This window comes from Chiloscyllium plagiosum, chromosome 4, assembly GCF_004010195.1.
Source record: "Chiloscyllium plagiosum isolate BGI_BamShark_2017 chromosome 4, ASM401019v2, whole genome shotgun sequence".
Taxonomy (NCBI): domain Eukaryota; kingdom Metazoa; phylum Chordata; class Chondrichthyes; order Orectolobiformes; family Hemiscylliidae; genus Chiloscyllium; species Chiloscyllium plagiosum.
In genome coordinates, this window is record NC_057713.1 from 131,575,082 (window position 1) to 131,595,698 (window position 20,617).

A 20,617-nucleotide genomic window follows, 5' to 3' on the forward strand; every position below is an offset into this window, starting at 1 on the left:
ATCCTGGTATCTATCCCAGTCCCTGTCCCATTCGCATTCGCAGTCTCTATCCCATTCCCTATCCTGGTACCTATCCCAGTCCCATTCCCAGTCTCTATCCCATTCCCTATCCTGGTACCTATCCCAGTCCCTGTCTCATTCCCTATCCCAGTCTCTATCCCATTCTCTATCCTGGTACCTATCCCAGTCCCATTCCCTATCCCGGGAGTGATCCCGGAGCCGCCCCTCCGTAGCCCCGCCCTGCCGCCTGTGACGTTGCTTCCTCCCAAGATGGCGGCGGGCTCTGTGTGATGGAGGAGCTCGGCCTCTGGCTTCACCCTTGTCCCGGTTAGGGCCCTCACCGTCCCCCTAGTGCCCGCGGCCGTCACGCAAGGAGGCTGCAGCTCCCCGTCAGGCACCCGGACCACCCTGCCCACCCCGGCTTTACCGTCCCTGCAACCGCCAAAACAGCAGCAAAGGCACGGAATAAATTAATCATATTCGGTAAAATCCAGCAGCAGGGAGGGAGAGGGAGAGGGAGAGCTTCGGGCCGCTTCGAGTGGGCAGCCGCGTCATGTATGAGGGGAAAAAGACGAAGAACATGTTTCTCACTCGGGCACTTGAGAAGATTTTGGCCGATAAGGAGGTGAAGAAGGCGCACCACTCTCAGCTGAGGAAAGCCTGTGAGGTGGCACTGGGTGAGAGGCATCTTTCCTTTATTTATAATAGACACAGGGCGCGGAGGTTTCAATTTACAAGGCAGTGTGAGCAGGAACAAAGCAATTTCTAATGATAGTTTCAGTCCTGATGTACGTTTGTTTAAGTGTAGACTTGTGTCAAACAAGTGCAGGGCTCAAATCACCTGACGTCCAGGTTTTGTATTTGCAAGTATGTGTTTATCAATCATCACTGACGTTTCAGTGTATTTAAAACGTTATTTAAAAAATGGGAAAGTTGAGTGGTGGGCAAGGGCAAATTCAGACCAGGTGATACGACAAGGAAGCAAGAGTGTTTACATGTGGGATGGTCATTGGAATAGGACTCATAATAATTTAAAAAGCATTGTGGTGATAATTATCGATGGTGTCTGCCTTACTACTCTACATGTGTTAGGAGGATAAGAGAAAAAGACAAATGCTGTCAGTTGCTGCAGGGATGAGGCCTGGGCTAGGAGACAAGTCAACAAATAAATTTAATTTTGTTTCATGCAAAGTATATTTCTCAAATCTTTTATTTATTTCATAGAAGTTGACACATAAGCTCATGTATGTCTCATTCAGTAAAGTGAAATGATAATTAACAATGATTTTCAGATGTTAATGTATAAGTGATATGCTTTAGATTTATTTATTTCATTTAAGTTATATGCATTAAATTGATCCTGAATGAAGGTGCTACATAAGTTTGCATTATTTTTTATTTGCTTTAGAATATAACATTGCTTTTTATGTGGTAATAACTATTCTAGCTATTTGAAAAATTGACTCTTTACTGCAAACAATAACTGTCTGGGAGAAATTTTAACTGACAATAAGGAGTGCAGCCACATTTGAAACAGAATGAAAGATGTTCATCCATGACATTTTCTATATTATACTGTATATACCTACATGAAGTCAGAGTGACTCATCTGATTCTGTGTTTCTCCTTCCAGTCTGTTTAGAATTCTAGTTGAATTCATATTGCTGCTGATCACATTTGTAGGCTAGATCAGTGGTCATGTTAATTTTTGTGAAGCACTGTGAATTTTTAATGAAGAGGCCACAAAAGGCAAGATATTTATTGAGTACACTGAAATACTCATGTTGATTGCTTTCAGACTAATGAAATGAGAGTGACTAAAGATCTTGGAATAATGAGTTAAACAGATTAATTGGGAAGGCCTTGGTTGGTATGCATCTTTTTGGTATAACACGCATGTTCAGTACGTAGAAGATAATAATGCAGTTGCTGGAAACTGGGAATGGTTTTCAATTGGAAGAGTTATTTGGATTAGTTTGATTTTGAAGAACAGCTGAAATAGAATGTGCAGGTTATTTGAAGAAAGTGCTGAACTAGTATGCAGCATGTGGAAACTGTAGTAGATGTTAAATTAATTATTCATGTAATCAACCCTTCAGTCTAACACCAGAACATTGTAGAACGTGGTGCAGTTTGTTTCAGGTGTCTTGATTGCGTTCCTGAAATTTTAGATCATGTTTTGCTGAAATTATTTTTCTTTATCACCAATTGTACAAAACTACAATAGAGGCTCATCCATTAGTGAGATTAGTGTGCCCCCCAATATGATTTATTTAGCCCGGTTTTCATCATTAAGCCTGTATTTTTGAAGTTTCAGTTGTATGGAAGGAATCCATTTGATTGTGATAATAACAGCTTAAAAGTAAAAACAGCTATTTGTTGAGTCAATATTTTATTGCACTGAGTGCCTCTTTTGAAAAGTAATTATATTTCATATTCCACCTTAACTATATTGAATAGTGTAGATTTAAATCCTCATGCTACAGATGTGTAATTGTTGTCTGTCATCACTTAATATTCCTGCACATTTTGATTTTGGAGTTCAGAAATATTAAAACTGTATGCTGGTTTTGTTTTGTCCATTCAAAGTAACGTATATGCTTTTATGTTGTTAAGTGACTCCTTTGCAAAAGAAACTTGTTTATTGGAATGTATAGCTTTTCCTGCTAGGATTTAGGAGGGACCATGTCCAGGATTCCTGGAGCTAAGCAGGCAATTATGCATTGTCATATAATGATAGTGGAGGAGGGCAATGAGGTCTTTATGTGTCTGCAGCAAACTGTCTTGACAGAACAACAGCATCCAAGCATTTTGAACTGCATTTGGACTATCTCATTGACAGCTTTGACTGTATACTAAATCTGATCCAAAGCACTTGTTTAAATGTAATATTTAATTAACTGAAACTGTATAATGGAAAATATTTTTCTGTAGTTGATGTTGGTGAATCTTTATTTAATGGAAGATCTATTAAAACAGTAGAATATAGATTAGTTTAATTGGTTCATATTTTACTTCCATGTGTAGCAAACAAAAAAGGGGAAGACATCTCAATTTGTCCATTTTCAGGATTATTTGTTTTCTGTCATTTAGTTCAACATCTAGATTATGTAGATTTATGTATTTTTCTTACCTACAGTTGTTAACATCACCATTGCCCATAGAGTCTGATAGGTCATGATACTTTAGTGGTTTATCAACATCCATTTACAAAGCTAGGATCTTTCACCATATATTGTTAGACTTGCCAAGGATACAATTGCTTCAGTATGGTTTTAAAGGTAGTAGCAGCACTACTGAGTTGAGCTGGCCGAGTGTTAAAGAAAAAGCTGCCAGGTTGGGTCTGTAATGGGTGGTAAGGGAATCAACAAGAGGGAAAAACTTCAAATAACCTCAGCCTTATCAGTCCACCTGTTACATCCCCTGTCCATTATGTACTCTCGAGGAGTTACCACAGCGCAGTCATTGTGGATACCCTCTGTCATACCATGTGACACCACCACTGTTCTAACTACAACAATTTTTGAAAAGGTCTAGCAACCAAAAACAAAGCATTCATGAGGTTAAGTGGGCCATCATCAGCATTGGAATTATATCCAACCACAATCTGAAAGCTCAAGCCCAGCATATCCGTTCCACCATTACTATCTAGTGAAAGATCAATTTTGCTTCAATTAAGAGAGCAGAGCATCAGGCACACCAGCAGGCCCAACTAAGAATGAGCTAAGTTATTCCACAACTAACCAGGCAGATCTAAGCTCTGCACTCCTGCCACATTCAGTTGTGAATGAGAGTTGGCAAGTAAACAACTAATAGGAGGTAGATCCTCCACATGTATCCCCATCCTCAATGTAGGGGAGTCCAGCAAATCAGTGCAAAAGTGAAGACTGATTACTGAGTGGATGATTCTGGCCTCGTTTTGCGATCCCCACTATTACAAATGCCATCCTTCACTCACTTTGATATGAAGAAATGGCATCTATTTAGCAATGTGGAAACATTTCCAGCCATGTCCTATCCACAAGAAGGACAAATTCAAACTGGACCAGCTGGCTACCCTTGATCATGAGCTAAATGATAGAAGGGATTTTTGATAGTGACTATAAAGTAGCACTTGGCTGGCAATAACCTGCTCACTGATGCTCAGCTCCTGACCTCATTACAGCCTTGGTTCAAACTTTACAAATGAGCTGCTGAACTCCAGAGATGAGAGTGGCTGCCCTTCACATCAAGGCAGCATTTGGCCGAATATGACATCAAAGACCCCAAGCAAAACTAGAGTCATCTAAAATTTTGGAGCAAACTCTGCTTATTGGGGTCAGACCTTGTCCAAAGGAAGATAGTTGTTGTTGTTGGAGGTCAGCCATTTCAGTTCCTGTATGGGCAATAAATACTGACTTGGCCAATGACATCTACATCCCCAGAATGAATAAAAAATCGAACATCACTAAAGCAGGTCCTCAAGGTAGTATCCTTGACTCAGCCATTTGTAGCTGTTTCACCAGTCACCTTTCTTCCATCTTCAGGTCAGAAGTGAAGATCTTCACAGCTGATTGGTGTCAAGCATTATACACTCACAGCTCTTCAGATACTGAGCCAGTCCATGGCCATATGCAAGACCTGGACAACATTCAGGCTTGGGCTGAAGCAGCAAGTGTGATGTAATTTAGAGTTTAGATTTTGAGTTAGTGGCATGTGGGTTTTGATGTGTGTGTAGGAGGTCTCATGATTAACTTGTGAGTCCTTATTGGAGCCATGATTCTTTTTATACCTGTGAGAGAGAATGAATCCCTGGGGTAAAAATGGCAATTTGTTTTATGCTTGGGTAGAGTAAACATTTAAGGAGCAGTTAACTGTTTAGAAGGAGCAGTAATTTTTCTTAAGGGAAAAACCCATCGCTTCGCAAGCTTAATTTTTTTTTAGTTTGCAGTCTTGATTGAAGTTATACATAGGAACAGGAGTTAGCCCTTCGAGTCTGCTCCATCACTCAATAAGATCATGGGTGATCTGTGACCTAACTCCATGTGCCTGCTTATTAAAATATTGTCTGTCTCAGATTTAAATTTAGCAATTGAATTAGCATTGGCTGCTGTTTGAGGGAAGCATTCCAAACCTTCACTACTCTTTGCATTTGGAAGTGTTTTCTAACATCCCTCCTGAATGGTCTGGCACTAATTCTTAGATTATGCCCCTGGTTCTAAATCTTTGAACAGTGGAAATAGTTTATCTACCCTGACTTTCCCTGTTAATATCCTGAAGACCTTGATAGAGCACCCCTTAGACTTCTAATTTCTGTAGAGTAAAGGTGTAATTTGTTTAATCAATCATAATTTAACCCCTGAAGTTCAGGTGTCATCCTTGTAAACCTGTGTTGAATTTCTGCCTAGGCGGAAGGTGCGGTACTCTGATCTGTTTTCTGTACTCTAAGTGGAGTATAACTAGGGTTTTTTAATAATTGCTGCATAATGTCTGTATCCCTATATTCCAGCCTTTTAGGTATGAATATCAGCATTCCCTAAGCCAACTTGACTATTTTCTGCACCTGTTAGTGGCATTTTAAAGAACTATACACCAAAAACCTGCAAATCCCATTGCACATCCACTGTATTTAACTTTGTGTCTTTTAAACGTACCCTGACTTTATCCGCTTTGCTTAAAAATGGACGATGTCCCACTTGTTTATATTAAAATCTACTTGCCACAGCTTTGCCCATTCAATATCAATTGTAATTTTATTCTGTCGTCAACAATGTGTACAATGCTGCCCAGTTTTGGATATTTGACTTTTAATACCATTATCAAAGCCATTAACAAATATTATGAATAATTGAAATCCCAGTCCACATCCCTGCCGAGCACCACTAGTCATGCCCTGCCAGTTTGAATACTTGCCCATTAATTCAACTCTGTTTCCTCATAATACGACCGATTTCCTATCGGTTCTGTTGACTTCCACCTTAGTGAACAGTGTGGGACTTTAGGAAGTGTCTTCTGGAAGTCAATATGAACAACGATTTACCTTTATCCATCACCTGTGTCATCTCTTTAGAAAACTGAGGTTTGTCAGGCAAGACCTACCCTCCATGAACCCATGCTGACTCTCCCTGATTAACTGAAAATTTTCAAGATGATCAGTTACCCTACCTTTGATTGTTGAGTTCAACAATTTCCCCAGCAAATGCTCTCTGCAAATGTTACACTAACTGATCTGTAATTTCTTGCTTCCCCCCGTCATCCTTAAAGACCAGAGTGGCATGAGCAAATTCCCAATTCACAGGTACAATTCCTGAATCCAAGGAACTCTGCTGATGCTCTAGCAATTCTCTTTCAGTGTGCTCTACTACCTCTCAACACTCGTGGATGAAAACCATTAGGTCTTGGGAATTTGTCACTTTTTAGATCCGCTAATTTCCCCATTAATGGTGATTTACTTAAGCTCATTTTCTTTAAACCCTGTCCCTGATCCTCTGTTAATTTCTTTGGGACTTCCATTGAGCTATCCTCCTCTTTTGTTGTGAAAACTGAAATGAAATGAATTAAACAGTTCTTCCCAGAGAAAGGGATTAACTCAGAAAAGTTAAGAATTAGGTTACCTCAATGTAAAGGTTTTAATTTGAAAGTTTCAGACCAGAAATGGCTAGTTAGACCTCCTAAAGGGGTTATTCAAAGTTGACAGGGTCTAAGCTTAGTTGTGTGACTGTATCAAGGAAGACAATACCAGTCTCTTAATTTTAAAAATAATTCCAGTCTTAGGTTAAATCCATAGATGCAATAAGAAGCAAATGCTCTCTAGTCTCAGAATCATGGAGTCACAGAGATGTACAACACAGAAACAACTTGTCCAGCTGACCAGATATCCCCAACCCAATCCAATCCCACCTGCTAGCACCTGGCCCATATCCCTCCAAACCCTTCCTATTCATATACCCCTCCAGATGCCTTTTAAATGTTGCAATTGTACTAGCCTCCACCACTTCCTCTAGCAGCTCATTCCGTACATGTACCACCCTCTGGGTGAAAAAGTTGCCCCTTAGGTCCCTTTTATATCTTTTCCCTCTCACCCTAAACCTATGCCCTCTAGTTCTGGACTCCATGACCCTAGGAAAAATACTTTGTCTATTTATCCTATCCATGCCCCTCATGATTTTATAAACCTCTACAAGGTCACTTCTCAGCCCCGATGCTCCAGGGAACCTTTCCCTATAGTTTAAATCCTCCAACCCTGGCAACATCCGTGTAAATCTTTTCTGAACCCTTTCAAGTTTCACAACATCTTTCCGATAGGAAGCTGCAAAATGACTTCCCAACTCCTGTAGTCAATACTCTGACCAATAAAGGAAAGCATACCAAACGCTGCCTTCACCATCCAATCTACCTGCGACTCCACTTTCAAGAAGCTATGGACCTGCACTCCAAGGTCCCTTTGTTCAGCAACACTCTCTAGGACCTTACCATTAAGTGTATAAGTCCTGCTAAGATTTGCTTTCTCAAATTGCATTTATCTGAATTAAACTCCATCTGCCACTTCTCTGCTCATTGGCCCATCTGATCAAGATCCTGTTGTAATCTGAGGTAACCCCCCCCCCCTGCTGTCCACGACATCTCCAGTTTTGGTGTCTGGTGTTTGAATGCTATAAAAAGAAGGTTTTGGGATAAATGGGATTGTATTTATACTGTATGTTTCATACCCTTTAAATGATGTTACATGCAAATAGTTTGCATCATTCTTTTATTACTTTTTTGTGTAATACATTTCTGTTTTACTGTTGAAACAATCTGCAGCTTTACATATGCTTGTTTCAATGAAAGCTCATCTTGAGAAATAAACTATGATCTACCAAGCCAGATTTCAGTCTGGGATCATAAAAGTTGGAGGCTTTTGTGAGGTTTGACTTCTGGATTTAAGAGGGATTTGCGTCAGTCTCTTATAAAATACTGGGTATCTGATGGTTTTGGACATTAAAACAGCTGTGTTGTGAAGTTTTTGCATGGAATTTGAAAATGGCTTTGCATGTGACTAAGACTTTTCTGAAAATGGAGGATATAATGGATTATTTGAAATCTTTGACTAAATCTAAACTGAAAGAGCAGATAAATTGAAGGTGGAAGTAAAAGCAGGATACTGTAACTGCTTCTGGTAATTATCAAACATTTCGAATTGGATGAAAGGAAACCTGAAATTGGGATATTAAAGCTGGAATTAGCTAACGTCGTTAGAAATGAATAGACTTGGTTTAGAAAAACAATGCAGGATAATGAAATTTGAGGAAGGAAAGCAGAGGGTAATGGACATGGTCACTGGTAATGGAAAGGGAGGAAAAGGAAAATAGGAAATGGAATTTTAAAAAGTGAACTCCAAAGAGAAAGACATTGTAGTGAACATGAATTTGTCAAAGAAAAGCTTAGAGTAAATAAGCAAGGTGCAGGTAATATGTTGTTCGATGCTTCTGATTTCAGTGTGAGGGCTTTAAGTAACAACCTGTGTAAGTGCCTAAATTTATTGAGGGTGAGGTCAAAAGGTATTTTGCCTTATGGGGAGAGAGAGCTATTCAGATAAAGTGGTCAAAAGAGGTTTGGACTCTCTAATGTTGCAAAGTGTTTTGACTTGTACAGCAGCTATGAGTGTGCACATATTTTTCAGAATAAAAATCTGCAGTGTTTAAAGCTCTCAAAAAGGCAATACTCAATGCTTTTGAGCTGTTGTCAATTAAATCCTAATCAGACATTTGAAGACTTTTCAAGGGAGAAAGAAATGCTGTAGGATCAGTGATTTAGATCATTCAAGCTAGAGAGAAAAAAAAAACTTGAGAATGGAGGGCAAATTATGATCATGGATTAATTCAGAAATAGCATTCCTGCAAATTCAAAACTTTCTTAGCGGAGTGTTAAATATTCAAGATCAGAGCAGCAGCACTTCTATGACACCTATGATATCTTGCACAGGCAGTTGAAGTTGGGGAGATGGCCTTTTGGAAATCCACAAGGAAGATGGGGGAATAGGTAACCTGTGGATCGAAAAGGTGCTGGTTTTAGAGAACAGAGAGAAAGACACTCTCCAAGATAAAGAGAAAGATTAGAATCAAAAGGTGATATCACAGAATTGTTAGAGCATGAGCAGGCCATTTAAAACCATAGTGTCTGCATGGGGTTTTCGGGTGAGTATCATTAACTTGTGCTTTCTCCTGCTTTTTCCCTTTGTCCTTCCACAGTGGTTCAATCTAAATAATCATACCACGCCTTCTTGAATACTTCAACTGAACTCGCCTCCTCGACTTTTCCACGCAGTGCATTCTACATCCTAATTACTTGTGGTTGAATTTTTTTAAATATGCAAATTAACATGCTTCCATTGTAATCAGATGAGACGTACTAAAGCTAATTGCTAGATATTAAATGAGACGTATTACAGTTGTAGGAATGTCTAAAGAAACTTCAGGCAAGGGGCATCAGGAAAGACAATAGGTATTAAAACTGTGGCGGTAGTACAAAGAGAACTTGTTTCCTTAGAATTTACTAAAAAGGGAGACGTGGCTTAGGACAGTCATGATAATTCTTATTTCAAGGTTAACTGAAAGTTCTAGGTATATTATTATGAAAGAGAAGGTACAAAGGAGGCAAGCCAACAAAGGTATTGAGAGAGACTGGAGCAAATCAGTCACTGATGCCACCTGATGGAGCTATTTACCTTCTAGAGGGTTTTTTAGATTAGATTAGATTAGATTAGATTACTTACAGTGTGGAAACAGGCCCTTCGGCCCAACAAGTCCACACCGACCCGCCGAAGCGCAACCCACCCATACCCCTACATTTACCCCTTTAACCTAACACTACGGGCAATTTAGCATGGCCAATTCACCTGACCCGCACATCTTTGGACTGTGGGAGGAAACCGGAGCACCCGGAGGAAACCCACGCAGACACGGGGAGAATGTGCAAACTCCACACAGTCAGTCGCCTGAGTCGGGAATTGAACCCGGGTCTACAGGCGCTGTGAGGCAGCAGTGCTAACCACTGGGCCACCGTGCCGCCCACGGTTAATGAAGGAAATAATATGAATCAAAGGTATAGAAGGGAGATACAAACTAGTCTCATTGTGCAGAGTTAAGCTAAAGAATGACTTAGTAATTTGGGAAGTTGTAGTGGGAATAGTGAAATAAATTCCGACAAAAGGAATATATTTAATTTTGGGGAAATGATTTGCTAGGTTCAAGAATATTGGCGCCTCCAGTGGAGATCAGAGAAACTGGCAGGTACCAGGAGAAATATCCTGGATTGTTTCCTGACTCTGCTGTGACTACTTCTCCAGCCCGTGAAATTAGATAGGAAGAAGAGGAGTCAGTGAAACCTTGAGATGAATTGGAAATTCGTGTGCAATACAGTTCTTGAAAATTTATCTGAACTATATGAAGATGAAGACAGTGAAGCTGTTTCTCTTATCTTTTTGAATAGAAATGCAGCAAGTTGGTTTGGTTTAGAATTGAATCAAACAGCCTCCTCTAGAAATTAATTAGAATCAATGCCTGAGTGTTATTACTTGAAAGTCGAGAGTGTGGTGCTGGAAAAGCACAGCAGGTGGAGGAGCATTCGAGGAGCAGGAGAATCGACGTTTCAGGCATAAGCCCACCGAGGGCATGTGCTTTTCCAGCACCACACTCTCGACTCTGATCTCTAGCATCTGCGGACCTTATTTTCTCCTGTTATTACTTGAAAGCAAAGTATTAATGAGAAAATGGATGAAAAGAAAAGGCTAGATATAAAACATTATAATTAGCCAGAATTACATAAAGATGTGATCAAATTTTGCCAGACATGTCATACTTGTCAGATAGTGGGGAAATCCCAATCCGCAATTAAATGTACAGCTTTAATACTGACACAGCTTTTGAAAAACTATTTAGCAGGGTCTTAAAATGTTGAGTTAAACCCTACCTGAAGCCATGAACAGAAATCTAATCTTTTAATGTTTATGGATGTTTCCCCAAGACTTCCTGAAGCATTATCTTTGGAGAAAAAAAGAAGTGCAGAAGTGACAGTGGAAATTACAGTTCAGTTTTTTTTACATAAGGTATGGATTACCCAAAAAAAGCAATCCAATCAAGGTTCATGTTTCATGTCAAAGATGTTCAAAGAAGTGATGACTTGTTTTGGAATAAACTAATTTACACTATTTGCTTATCATCCACAATCTGGAGATGCATTTAAATAATGACATCAAACTTGAAGACTGTGATTTGAGCTTATTGTCAAAAATGTGCTGATGGTTGGGATAAGGAAGTTCCTTTGCTACTGTTTACAATAAGAGACATTTCTAATGAGTCTGCACAATTTAGTCCTTCCGAACTAATATGTGGCCATAATATGAGAGAACACTTAAATTAATTAAAGAAACATTGATAAACCAACGAGTACATTTCCAACTGATTATTTCAAATTTCAGGGAGGCACTGACCAAATTTTGAGAGTTGGCTAAACAGCATTGGAAAGTGTTCAACCAAAATGAAAAATAGAGCCAAAGTTTAATATTCTGTTGCCTGAGACTAGGTGCTGGTGTTGTTGCCTGCCTGTATGGAACTATTAACAGTAAGGTTTGCTGACTGGACGTTATCAAATCAAAAAGAAATCCAGTTATGTAAATTATGTGGGAAGAAAGCAGAAGTAACATTTGGGCTGGTGACTCTTTATCATTTCTGATTCAGAGGCAAAATGTCAACTCTGTTTTCTTTCCATAGATTTCTATGTTTCTCCAGCAATTTTTGTTTTTGTTTCATATAAGACTATGAGAACTGAGAGCAGGAGTAGACTGTCTGGCCCTTTGAGCCTGCTTCGCCACTCAATAAGGTCATGGCTAATCTTTTAATGGGCTCAGCTCCATTTACCCACGTTTTCACCATATCCCTTACTTTTTTAAAAAAAAGCAATTATCTACCTTAGCTTTAAAAGCAATTACTGAAGTACTGTCAACTACTTCCCTGGACAAGGAATTCCATAGATTAACAACCCTCTGGGTGAAGAAGTTCCTTCTCAGTTCAGTTCTCAACCTGCTTCCTCTAATTTTGAGGCCATGCCCTCTTGTCCTAGTCTCATCTACCAGTGGAAACACCCTAACTATTTGTAGTTTATAGATTCCCTTGATAAATTTATGTTTCTATTAGATCCCGCCCCCGCGCCCCCCCCATTCTTCTGAATGCCAATGAATATAATCCCAGTCTACTCCGCCTCTCCTCTTAAACCAACTCCTTCAACTCCTGAATCAACTTGATGAACCTCCTCTGCACCCCCTCCAGTGCCAGTACATCCTTCTTTCAGTAAGGAGACCAAAACTGCACACACTACTCCAGGTGTGGCCTCACCTGTACCTTGTACAGCAGTAACATTACCTCTCTGCTTTTAAACTCAACCCCTTTTGCAATGAAGGACAAAATTCCATTTGCCTTCCTAATTATTTGTACCTGCAGACCAACCCTCTGTGATTGATGCACAAGGACACCCATGTCCCTTTGCAAATCAGTGTGCTGCAACTTTTTACCATTCAAGTAATTTATTTTGCTGTTACTCCTACCAAAATGAATGACTTCACATTTACTAACATTGTATTCCATCTGCTAGACCGTTGCCCACTTATTCAATGTATCTATGTTCCTCTGCAAAGTTTCACAGTCCTCTGCACAGTTTGCTCTGCCACTCAACTTAGCGTCGTTGGCAAATTTTGACACCATACGCGTGGTCCTCCAGTCCAAAGCATCTATATAAATTGTAAACAATGGTAGTTCCAACACTGGTTCCTGAGGCACAACACTAGTCACTGATTGCCAGCCAGAATAAGACTCTTTTACCCCCACTATTTGTTTCCTGTCAGTCAACCAATCCTCAATCCACGCTAATACTCTACCCCTAACGCCATGCATCCATATCTTATGCAGCAGCCTCTTGTGCGGCCCCTTGTCGAAGGCCTTTTAGAGATCTAGGTACACCACATCCGTTGGGTTCCCCATTGTCCACCTTGCTTGAAATGTCTTCAGAGAATGCCAAAAGATTTGTGAAGTATGACCTGCCCTAAGGAACCCATGCTACGTCTGTACAATGGGACAATTTCTTTCGAGGTGCCCTACTATTTCTTCCTTGACAATAGACTCTAGCATCTTCCCCATTACAGAGGTTAAGCTCACTGGTCTACAATTCCCCATCTTTTGTCTACTTCCCTTTTTAAACAGTGGTGTCACATCTACTATTTTCCAATCTGTTAGGACTACCCCAGAGTCCAGCGAATTTTGGATAATTACCACCAGTCCACTTTTTATTTCTCCTGCCATCTCTTTTAGTACCCTGGGATGCATTCCATCAGAGCCAGGAGACCTATCTACCTTTAGCTCCATTAGCTTACCTAACGCTAACTCTTCCATCATAATAATAATTGTTTCCAGGTCCTCACCTACCTTCGTCTCTTCGTTGCTTACTGGCATGTTATTAGTATCCTCCACTGTGAAGACCAATGCAAAGTACCTGTTCGATGCATCAGCCATTTCATCATATCCCATAACTAACTGCCCCTTCTCATCCTCTAAAAGACCAACAAAAACTTTTGCTATCTGTCTTTATATTCTGTGCTAGTTTTTTTGTCATACTCTATCTAAATTTCTTTATAGCTCTTTCTGTGGCTTTCTGTTGACCTTTAAAGTTTTCCCAATCTTCTAGATTCCTGCTGTTTTTGGCCACTTTGTATGCCTTCTCCTTCACCTTGATAGCCTGCCTTTTTTCCTTAGACATCCATGGCAGATTAACCCCCCCCCCCCTTGCAGTCCTTCCTTCTCACCAGAATATACTGGTGAGGGTCCCTGACTTGGTTATTAGTTATTCCTATCTCATTGCATAGGACCAGATCTAGGATAGCTTGCTCCCTTTCAGTTCCATTACATATTGTTCAAGAAAACTATCACTGATACACTCAATGAACTCCTCCTCAAGGCTACCCTGACCGAGCTGGTTCAACCAATCTACATGCAGATTAAATCCCCCCCCCCCGGATAATAGCCGTGCCATTTTTGAAGGTATTAATATTTCTTTGTTTATTGCCTGCCCCAATGTGATGTTATTATTTGGTGGTCTATAGACTACATCTATCAGTGACTTTTTATTCTTGGAATTCCTAATTTCCACCCAAACGGATTCAACCTCATGCTCCATAGAACATCTATAGTCTCTCAGCACCACCTTGATGTCAACCTTGAATATCAGAGCTACACCACTTCCCTTGCATTTCTGTCTGTTCTTCCGAATAGTCTGGTACCCCTGGATATTTAATTCCCATTCATGGCCATTCTGCAACCATGTCTCTCGTGATGACTACCAAATTATATTTGTTCATAATGATTTGTGCCATTAACTCATCAACCTTGTAACGAATGCTATGAGCATTCAGGTAAAGCGCTTTTATGCTAGTTTTCTTACCATCATGATTCACAACATCTCTAATATCTCCTGAGTTATCCTTCATTTTTGCTTCTTTCATAAACTACCTTGAACCGAAACCCTCCTTCATACATGCTAACCTGCTGCTTACCTTTTCATTTATCACCATACTTCTGTTGCTTTCCCTTTCCCTTCCCCCAACTCACAAGTTTAAAGTCCTAGTGACCACCCTATTTATCCTTTTCGCTAGAATACTGGTTCCAGATCGGTTCAGGTGGAGACCGTCCCATCGATACAGATCCCCCAGTTCCAAAATTGATGCCAATGCCCCATGAAGTAGAATCTCTCTTTCCCACACCACTCCCTTAGCCATGTGTTTTCTTCCCTAATTTTCTTGTCCCTAAGCCAATTTGCATGTGGCTCAGGCAGTAAACCGGAGATTCTGACCCCTGAGAACCTGTTCCTTAATTTTGTTCCTAATGCTCGATAATCCCTGAACAGGTCCTCTATCTTATCTTTGCCTATGTTGTTAGTTCAGATGTTCAACATCTGCAGTTCTTTGTTTCATTTCTATGTAAATTATGTACTGAGTACTCCAGACAAGAGAAAAAAAAGTCAGGAAGTCTGTCATTTTAACAATTTAAAGAGATGATAGGAATGATATTTGGGAGAAATGTGTTCTTACATAATGAAAGAGAAAGTTAGTGAAAAAAAAGATATCAGAGCCATTGAAGAATGAGTCAGAAATAGAAAATACAGAATTAACCTTCCAGCGATTAGATTGGATGATGCAAGGTGCTTAAAAGATTGTATTGCATTATGTTTTGTCTTGCAGAAAACTATTGAAGTGACTTATGAAGGCTATTCAAAAATTGTAAAGTAGCTTGTAGGAATAGGCCAGGAAAATAGATTTTGGCTGTTAATGATGAGTGAGGTAAAATATTGTGTTTATGATGGACAATGACATTATTGTGTAGAGACTTAGTAGCAAGAGGTCACATGTTGTGTCAGCGATGATATAGTGGTACTATCACTAGACTGTTAGCAACAGACCTAGATAATGTTCTGGGGATCTAGGTTTAAATTCCACCATGGAATTTGAATTTAATAATAATTTGGTAATAAAAGTTTACTGATGACTGTGAAGCCATGTCGAAAAACATCTGTTACACCAGTGCCCTTTAGGGAAGGAAATTAGATTAGATTAGATCCCCGACAGTGTGGAAACAGGCCCTTCGGCCCAACAAGTCCACACCGACCCTCCGAAGAGTAACCCACCCAGTCCCATTTCCCTCTGGCTAATGCACCTAACACTATGGGCAATTTAGCATGGCCAGTTCACCTGACCTACACATCTTTGGACCTGTGGGAGGAAATCAGAGCACCCGGAGGAAATCCACGCAGAAACGGGGAGAATGTGCAAACTCCACACAGACAGTCATCCAAGGCTGGAATCGAACCTCGGACCCTGGTGCTGTGAGGCAGCAGTGCTAACCACTGAACCACCGTGCCGCCCTATCTGCCATCCTTACTTGATCTGGCTGACATGTGATTGCAGACCAACAGAAATGTAGTTGACTCTTAATTGCCTTCTGGGCACTTAGGGATGCCTGGTGGTAACACCCAAATCCAATAAGTGAAGTTTAAAAGATTGTGTAATGAGAATACCTCTGAAAGATACATTTTCATTCTTATATAAATGTTTATTTTAGAGTTTAGATTTTTAACTAGTGGCATCTGGTTTATGTCTATGTTTATGAGGGAGTTGAACAATCAACCTGTTCATATTTCTGGAGCCATGATTATTTTGCAAGCCATTGTGAGAGGGAGGTTTTGTGATAGTGGGAATTGGTTTGCATTAGGAGATTCTCACGAGTAGATAAAGTAAAAATTGAGGAAAATTAGCTTGCTTTGTGTTTAGAAAAATGATTTTTTTTTCTTGCTATGTATAATTCATAACATTGTGGTTTTTTGTATTCTGTTCATGACACTTGGGCATTGTAGGACAAGCAGCAATTATTACCTACCCTTGAATTGTGTTTGAAAAGATGGTGAGCTTAAGTGGTGCCTTAGCTGTCAATGTGGTGTGGATGCATACACCACGCTCTTTGGGAGGTAGTTCTGGACTTTTACCCAGCCGTGTTGAGGGAATGACAATATTTCCAAGTCAACTGATGTTTGAATTGGAGGGGAACCTACTGATGGTGTTTCAATGCCTTTGCTTCCCATATTTTTCTTTGTGGTTGATGAGTCAAGATTGAAAAGTGAGTTTGGAAGATTTTGGTGAGATGTCACACTGCATTTTTTTTAGGTGGTACGCATGGCTGCTCCTGTGCATCGATGGTGGAAAAGTGTGTGTTTAAAGTGGTGGGTTGATCTTAAATCTGAATTCACTTTGCGTGTGAGTTTTGTTTGCATACTAAAATAATAATGGCAAATATGATTTAAATACAAAAATATACAGCAGCAAGTAGTGAATGGAATAACACACGTCCAGTCTCTCAACCGTCCTTTACCCATTCAATAAAATCATGGTTGATATCTGCCTCAGCTCCACTTTGCTGCATGCTCTCCCTATCACTTGATTCTCTCAAAGACCAAATCTTTCTATCTTGATCTTAACTCGATTCAACAGTGGGAGCTTCTCTAACTCTCTGGGTACAGAATTCCAAAGGTGGACGGCACGGTGGCACAGTGGTTAGCACTGCTGCCTCACAGCGCCAGAGACCTGGGTTCAATTCCCGCCTCAGGCAACTGACTGTGTGGAGTTTGCACGTTCTCCCCGTGTCTGCGTGAGTTTCCTCCGGGTGCTCCGGTTTCCTCCCACCGTCCAAAGATGTGCAGGTCAGGTGAATTGGCCATGCTAAATTGCCTGTAGTGTTAGGTAAGGGGTGAATGTAGGGGTATGGGTGGGTTGCGTTTCGGCGGGTCGGTGTGGACTTGTTGGGCCGAAGGGCCTGTTTCCACACTGTAAGTAATCTAATCTAATTCTAAAAAAAGATTCAGTACTTTATGAAAAAATTCTCGTCATCTTAGTCCTAAATGTAAACTATAAACTGTGCCTTATGCTTTAGATTCTCCAGGCAGGTGAAAAGCTTTCTAATTCTGCCTTGTCAAGTTTCTCCAGAGTCGTGTATGTTTCAGTCTTTCTTCTAAATTTCAAAATATATGCTCTAATAAATGAGCCTGCCATCCCCAGAAACATTTTAGTGGCTGCCAACAAGGCAAATATATTGTTCTTAGATATGCAGACCTGAACTGTGAACAGCATTGCAGATGTGGTCTCACCAAAGCCCTATACAAATTTAACAGGAGTTCCTTTTCTTGGACTTCAGTTCCTTGGATTAAGGACTAGCATGCAACTTGCCTTTCTAATTGCTTGTTGTAATATTATGTTGACTTTCTATATCCTTGTGAGAGTACATTCCAAACCTGTTTGAACATTACTATTTAAAGTTTCACACGTTTCAAACAAAAAATGATTTCTAAACTAACTACCAAAAAGTGACTTAACTCAAACTTTTGTGCATTATACTCCACTTGTTATTTTGTTGCCCACTCTCTTAATCTATATTTCTTTGCAGCTTCCTTGTGTCCTTGTGACAGCTTACATTTTCATTTAGCTTTGTAGTTCTCCTTTGTTGCATTCCCGTGCGATGCCGTGTTACAGAAAATTTCTCAATAAAAATAATGGGGCCTATGGAAAGAACGGGATTAGGGGCGAACCACCAGAAATACCAGTAAAAATCAAAACAAAATTACTGGTTAGCCTAACAGAAACGATTGGAGAAAGTGAGGACTGCAGGTACTGGAGATCAGAGTGGAAGAGTGTGGTGCTGGAAAAGCACAGCCAGGCTGCTGCCTGACCGGCTGTGCTTTTCCAACAACACACTCTTCGACCAACACAAAAGATAACACAGTCTAAAGAAATATTTTGCCTGTTGTATGGTACTGTATAGTACAATTCATCAGCATCTTCAACTGATTACTCTTGATTGGCATCTATACCTGCTAGCTGCATACATTCTCTCCAGTCTTCTGATCCCATTCCAATGGTGACACTCTACAAATCAGATCCCAGAATGAAACCTGCTTTGATAGATCAAGGGCTGAATCTTAATTTCTTTCGCTAAGTGTCAGTTTTGCCAAGTTTTTCAGAGGGTTTCACATCATGATGCATGGGGACGTCTCTCACCTTATTTTACAAAACTGTCCTGATTAATTATCTACCCCACCCTTTGGTGCCCCCTGTCACATTCTAATACCATCATACCATGTGCCATTTCCAAAACAACTCACCACTTCTTGAATATTCCAGAATTGACCAACTTCCGTGGTGCAGCACAATCTTTAAAACAATATTATGCTGTCAGTCTGGAGCTTCCCTGCATGGTACCTGACATTAGCCGTGGATGTGACAGACAATGGAAAATTGGTGCCTGTCTTTGTGGGCAGGGACATGGAGATGCTGCTGATGGGGGTGGGGTGATGCGTAGGTAGGGCCTCCTTTTCTCCCAGGCCAGCAGAGGAAGCCATTCTACTGGAGCCAGACCAACCTGGACCAGGATTACCATTCAGGCCAGTGCGCACTCAATCATCTGAAGGAATGCACAGAATATAGGATGAAGAGCAATGACTTTTTTCACTCTGCTAGTGAAAGGGCCACCATTATCTTGTTGATAACTCACACTCAATCTATCTCTGCTACTGTACCAACCATTTCCTGCAACATCTTTTCCATGTACTCTCATCCTTGCTAACATCTAACCCCGACTAATCCTGAATCTCTTCTGCACACCCCTATATCCACACATGCACCAGAAGTTAGTGTGCCACACACTTTTCTTTCCTCACCCATTGTGTGCAGTTTCCTGACTCTGACCACCCTGAGCAGCTGACTTACCATGTCCAACCCCTTACTGATTTTTTTTCTAACAGTTGGTTACCATTGTGATTTGTCACTGAAACATGCACCTGCAGATATTCGTGACATCTAAACATTTTTTTAAAGGAAAATAGAGTTTAAAAAAAAGGTCTTAATACAAACAACTGAGCTAAGTTTCGAACTGCTCTCAACATTGTCCTTTTACTGTTAGTCAATTCCAGTGAAATTTCACTCATCTCAATTCTCTAAGTTTTTAAATTAGCAGATTGCTTCTGGCTCCTTGTCCTCAGGTTGTAGAAACATTTTCATGATGCTTTTCCAAGTCCTCTGGCAGAAACATTTCACAATACCTTTCAAGAAGCTCTTCACAAGAAAACGCACAAGGCAACTGATCATGTGATGCTGACGTGGAGTCCAGTCCTCTGCGCACCGCGGCACCTAAAATTGTAAATTGCTTTGACTGCACTGGTACATTGCTTCTTATCAACAATAGTGCAGACCAAAGCCCTCACACGAGTAAAAGTTCCTGATAGAAAGCAGGAAAGGAGAAATATCACAGAGTAACTTTCTTAAAGTCATTTGGCATCTTCTGTGTATATGTCTACTTTTTTTTCAACCTTGCTTCTGTTATTTTCAAACTATCTGTACAAGAGGAGTTCAAAGAAAATTCTGGGTTACAGGAATGGACAATAAATTAAGATGTTCATGAACACACCATCCCAAGAATAACCAAACAAAATGTATTTCTGTGGCTAGTGCATCTGAATGATGCAATTGTGGTAAATTAAGTTCTTAGTGGTATCAGTTCACTTTTTACTTTGTCACACAAGTTTTATTGTTTTAAACAAATGTAAGGGTAGAGTGAGTTCTGGAGTAGTGGATGAAAGTTATTGTAGGAATGGCATCTCTGGTTGGGCATCAATTGATGAAAGATTTACAGAATCATAAGCACGTCAGGAGAGGATGTACAGCTGGAGAGCGCTGCAGAGGATGGAATGAGATTGGAAGAAAATGATGTACTTTTCTATATGGACTTCAGTAAGGAGTTTGACAAGTTTCCCCATGGGAGACTGATTAGCAAGGTTAGATCTCATGGAATACAGGGAGAACTAGCCATTTGGATACAGTACTGGCTCAAAGGTAGAAGACCGAGGGTGGTGGTGGAGGGTTGTTTTTCAGACTGGAGGCTTGTGACCAGTGAAGTGCCACAAGGATCGGTGCTGGGTCCTCTACTTTTTGTCATTTACATAAATGATTTGGCTGCGAGCATAAGAGGTACAGTTAGTAAGTTTGCAGATGACACCAAAATTGAAGGTGTAGTGGACA

At 40.3% G+C, this 20,617-nt stretch overlaps 1 protein-coding gene across 3 annotated transcripts in view; it reads left to right on the plus strand.

The window, feature by feature from the left end:
* The first annotated feature begins 210 nt into the window (after positions 1-210).
* The window catches only part of arfgef1 (ADP-ribosylation factor guanine nucleotide-exchange factor 1 (brefeldin A-inhibited)), a 203,045-nt gene continuing 182,638 nt past the window's right edge, over positions 211-20,617 (plus strand). For 2 of the 3 annotated variants that reach the window (XM_043689241.1, XM_043689242.1), the window contains exon 1: positions 212-677. In XM_043689241.1, the coding sequence (XP_043545176.1) occupies positions 554-677 (124 nt within the window). In that variant the 5' untranslated portion in view covers positions 212-553. Of the gene's footprint in view, positions 678-20,617 lie in introns of all 3 variants that reach the window. The other variant, XM_043689239.1, reaches the window with a different exon arrangement.